We start from the raw sequence: 3,942 nt of genomic DNA on the forward strand, positions 1-3,942 counted from the left end.
AGACAAAGTAGAAATAAAAGCCAATATTAAAAAGAAAAAAATTGAGTATACCTTGATGTAAGCTAAATCTCCAAAGCCACTCTGAACAAGATCCATCTGACTCAGATTTTTCCAAACTTAGATAAGTTAAGCCAGAGCATTAGCAACCCTAGAAAGCAGTAATAAGTTTACTTTTTAGGTTAAACATCCAGAATTAAAGTGAACCTTCACCACTAATGGATGCAAGAGGAACATGCAAGAAGTTATACTGTAAGTAATAAAAAGAGGGGTTTATTTAAGTTTCATAGTATAAAACACAGTGCTGGAGAGTGATGTACACATTTATTAAAAGAGTAAAAGTGCTGGAAGGAAGTAGAAGAATAAGCAGGTACAGACTGATTGCAATTTGAGACCAGAGCTTTTGTGATCTGCATTCAATGAAGTAATCATTTATTCAAAGAAAAGAGTGAAACGTCCCGGAGGCTGCGCAGGCTGGCACTGATGTCACGCCTCTGTTTTAGGTTGCATCTGCTGGTGTATTGGGTCATGTAGTTTTCAGGCACACGTCGCCTCCGGGATAGGATATCCACCACGTGGCTAAGCTTTGACCTGATAGTGGAGTAGTGGAATTGCCTCTCTTTATGCAATTTTTGGAAATACTCTGCCCTGTGACTGCTAGAGTATTCAAAGGACCGGAGAGAAGACAGTGAGCTGGTAGAGCTTGCAAGAGAACACTGAGATGATGACAGCGATCGCAGACTGGAACTTGATACAGCCTTTCCAGACAGAGAAGATCCTTCTTTTAACAACTTTCTGTGAAGCAGAGGTGTTTCTGTGCACTCATCTTCCTTTGTCTGTGTCACTGCCGTCTTCAGCAAAACTGAAGTCTGAGTGCCCGTCACTCTAGCAGCGACAGAAGTCTGAGTGCCAGTTTCTACCATTACAGCATTAGTCTGCGTGGCAGCATTACACATGGTCACTACGGGCTTCTCCTCCCATGGGCCAGTTTGAGTTGATGCGCTTTTCCGTTCCACTATGGCCTCTTGATTGCTGAACCACTCCTCTTCACAGAGGCAAGAATGTCCCAGGTCACAAGGTTTGCTTCCAGGAGTATCTTCAGCCTGATCTAGTTCTTTCAAGAATTTCTTTGGAGTACTAGACAATCTGGCAAATTCTGCTCTCAAGTTGCCTTCCACAGTATATTCTTTAGGGGACTCTAGCCTGTTCACCAGGTGATCAAATATTCCACTGTTCCTGCAGCTGGATGGGCATTTAGGGCTGATGGGCATTGACTGGGCATAAAGAATCCTGAACTGGAGGTCAAAATGTTCAACCACTTGACCTGACAATAGCAGCAAGTTACTGCTGTTCAGCTTCCCATCAGACCACGTGAAACTATTGAAAACAGAAATTCAGAGTTAGTCACCAGTTCACTTTAACATATGCAATTACAGATAGCAAGACTCAGCTTAGAAGCTCTGTGCATAAGGAAGCTATAAAGTCAATATGACCATTCACTCTGTCTTCTTCAGGAAGACCTTTATTTAGCCATGGCTAAATGGTTTGTTAGCAACAAGTTGGGTAAACCAGTTTTCCAAAGCTGTTTCAAGTTTTGTGTTAGTCCACTTAGACTCAGCTAGTCCACTTGCCATTGACATTCATTAATACTAGGAAAACAGCAAAGTTAATACATCCTTCTTGCAGAACCCCCTCTTTCTACAGCTTCATCAGGCACTAGCAGACTCCGATACTTACCTGTAGGAGCCCGTTGTCACTCTAATGCCATCAATTAACATGAACTTCTCATGGACTTTCCCAACAATTTTGGCACCCGACCTCATGTAGTATGTGTTACCAGTGAGAGTTCGAACTCTCATCAGCTGTTTCAGAAAAGAAGGGAAAAAGTAACATTAGAGGAGTTAACTTACAAAAAATTTTGATTAGCAGTTCTACCTAAAAGCAGCTACACACACTATGGAAGATAGGAGTGAAATGAGCTTCCTTACATTTTCTGTATGTGAGTGTTATTAGTTACACAGTGCTAAATTTCTGTTAGATTAGGAGACTCTGTGGAGAGAACAGGTATTTCTAATTAATTACTGCCCACGAAGCTAGAATTGCTTCCCCGTCCAGAGAAACTCTCACTGGGGTGAACATAAGCCTGTCCAAGCCAAGCCATAACACAGTCATGTCAGCTTTTATCAGGGGGATTACATAAATCACCCTTTTAAAACACAGCAACTATGCCTTAGTGAAGAAAAGAGATGTTACCAAATCTATACCACCCCTAAGCTTCCCATGTTCGTGTTTTCCTTAGCAAGCAGTTCCTTGAGCCAAAGAATAAAGCTACTCAGATCTTGCAAAATTAAATGCTTGAGCATTGCTGCTTCTTTGGGACAGGGATCACAGTGCACACTCCACCCAGCACACCGGGGAGCTGCACAGCACCGCTGTAGTTCCTACAGCACATAGCTCCTACCTATGGGCAGTGTTGGGTAGGAGTAGGTGTGCCTTTTCTACATGTTTTTTTGCCAAGTTGTGGGCAGTTCCACATGCTGTATTAGAGACTATACTGAAACCATGCATCATTGAACCTTGATCTTCAAGACCTGAGAAATATTTCAGAAAACACCCTTTTATATCAGTTATCTAACAGACAGGATGCTTTAGTCTTTTCAAGGAAGCTTCATGCTTTATAGAAGGGTATCTTTGATATTCATAACCCTAAACTATACCACAAAAAAATAAAAACAAGCCCCACACTGACCCACGTTTAGTACTTACACTTTCTTGCTCAGGGCACACTCCCAAATTCTTGCACATTTCCAAAAAATGGGGTAGAAAGTCCTGGTCAAGAAGGATATAGACAGGGACTTTGCGGTTGTTATAGGCATCCTGAAGGTCACCAAAGATATCAATATCTGTAAAGGAATCCATCACAAGGGCAATCACCTGCAAGAAAAGTGACAACACTTGTTTAAGGGCTTTATTTTACACAAGACCAGATCATGGATTCCCACAGCCATTTTCTCCTGCCGCTGTCAAGGCCAGATGCACATTTCTTTGTCCTTCTGCACAGGCCCTGGCAAGTTATAGAAGATTTCTATATTCCCACAATGTTTCTGTAAATTCATTGTGCCCTGGAGTGCAAAGCATAAACCTGAAGGTTTCTTCCTCATGTCTGCTGCTGCTTTTGTACACTTTCACAGCCTGCTTTCCCACATAACGTCCTGTTATCTGGTCTTTTGGTAACACTGGGGAAGCTATCACAGCAGAATCAGGAGACCAGACAAGCTGCCTCTGCTCCTCCCAGCATCACATACCTGCTACAGATAGCCACTGCCTCCGGGAGCATCAGCTCGAATGGCCTCCTCACTGTCACAGCTGAACATCTCACAAACCCCAACTGATTCCTCTTTGTGTGGTAGGAAGGGAATGCTGTTCCTATATAAGTTACCAAGAGATAAACTAGGTCTGTGACAACGTATAAACTGAATACACTATTTCCAGACTCTTGCTAGATGTATTCTGAGTTTCCATCCTTTCACTCACTCAACAGCTCTTTATAGAGGGTAAGTCCTAAGATGGGAAGATTTTCTCTCAATGGGCCAAAGACAAGATGACAGTCCTACATGTACGAACCATCTCTCCAGCTAATTCAGAGCTGCACTGCACACTGTTTTGGTGTGCTAGAATTCTCACCCTTCAAAGCCAGGAACACACATCTCTGTGGAGACACAAAGGCATAAAGGATTTGGCCTTCATGACTTACTTTTCTATTCTCTTTCTATTAGACAGGCATCAAGGACAGCAATTATACAGCCACTTCGGGTACCTGGCACCTGCCCTTATCAGATAAGGCATCCACATACTGCTGCAACACACCCAAGGTGTATATGCATTCAACACAGCTACTGTGTGTGGCATTGCCTGTACTCACAGGAAACAGTTCCCACAAGAACA

The 3,942-nt window shown here is 42.8% G+C and overlaps 1 protein-coding gene across 1 annotated transcript; it reads right to left on the bottom strand.

The window, feature by feature from the left end:
- Positions 1-425: 425 nt before the first annotated feature.
- Positions 426-2,931, bottom strand: FAM83D (family with sequence similarity 83, member D; the record flags this gene model as incomplete). Its single annotated transcript, XM_010289291.1, has 3 exons — positions 426-1,374; positions 1,735-1,859; positions 2,764-2,931. Coding segments are annotated over 3 exons (1,242 nt in total), but the record flags the coding sequence as incomplete, so codon positions are not given.
- Between the last annotated feature and the right edge of the window lie 1,011 nt (positions 2,932-3,942).

The sequence above is a fragment of the Phaethon lepturus genome, unplaced genomic scaffold, assembly GCF_000687285.1.
Source record: "Phaethon lepturus isolate BGI_N335 unplaced genomic scaffold, ASM68728v1 Scaffold48106, whole genome shotgun sequence".
Lineage (NCBI taxonomy): Eukaryota > Metazoa > Chordata > Aves > Phaethontiformes > Phaethontidae > Phaethon > Phaethon lepturus.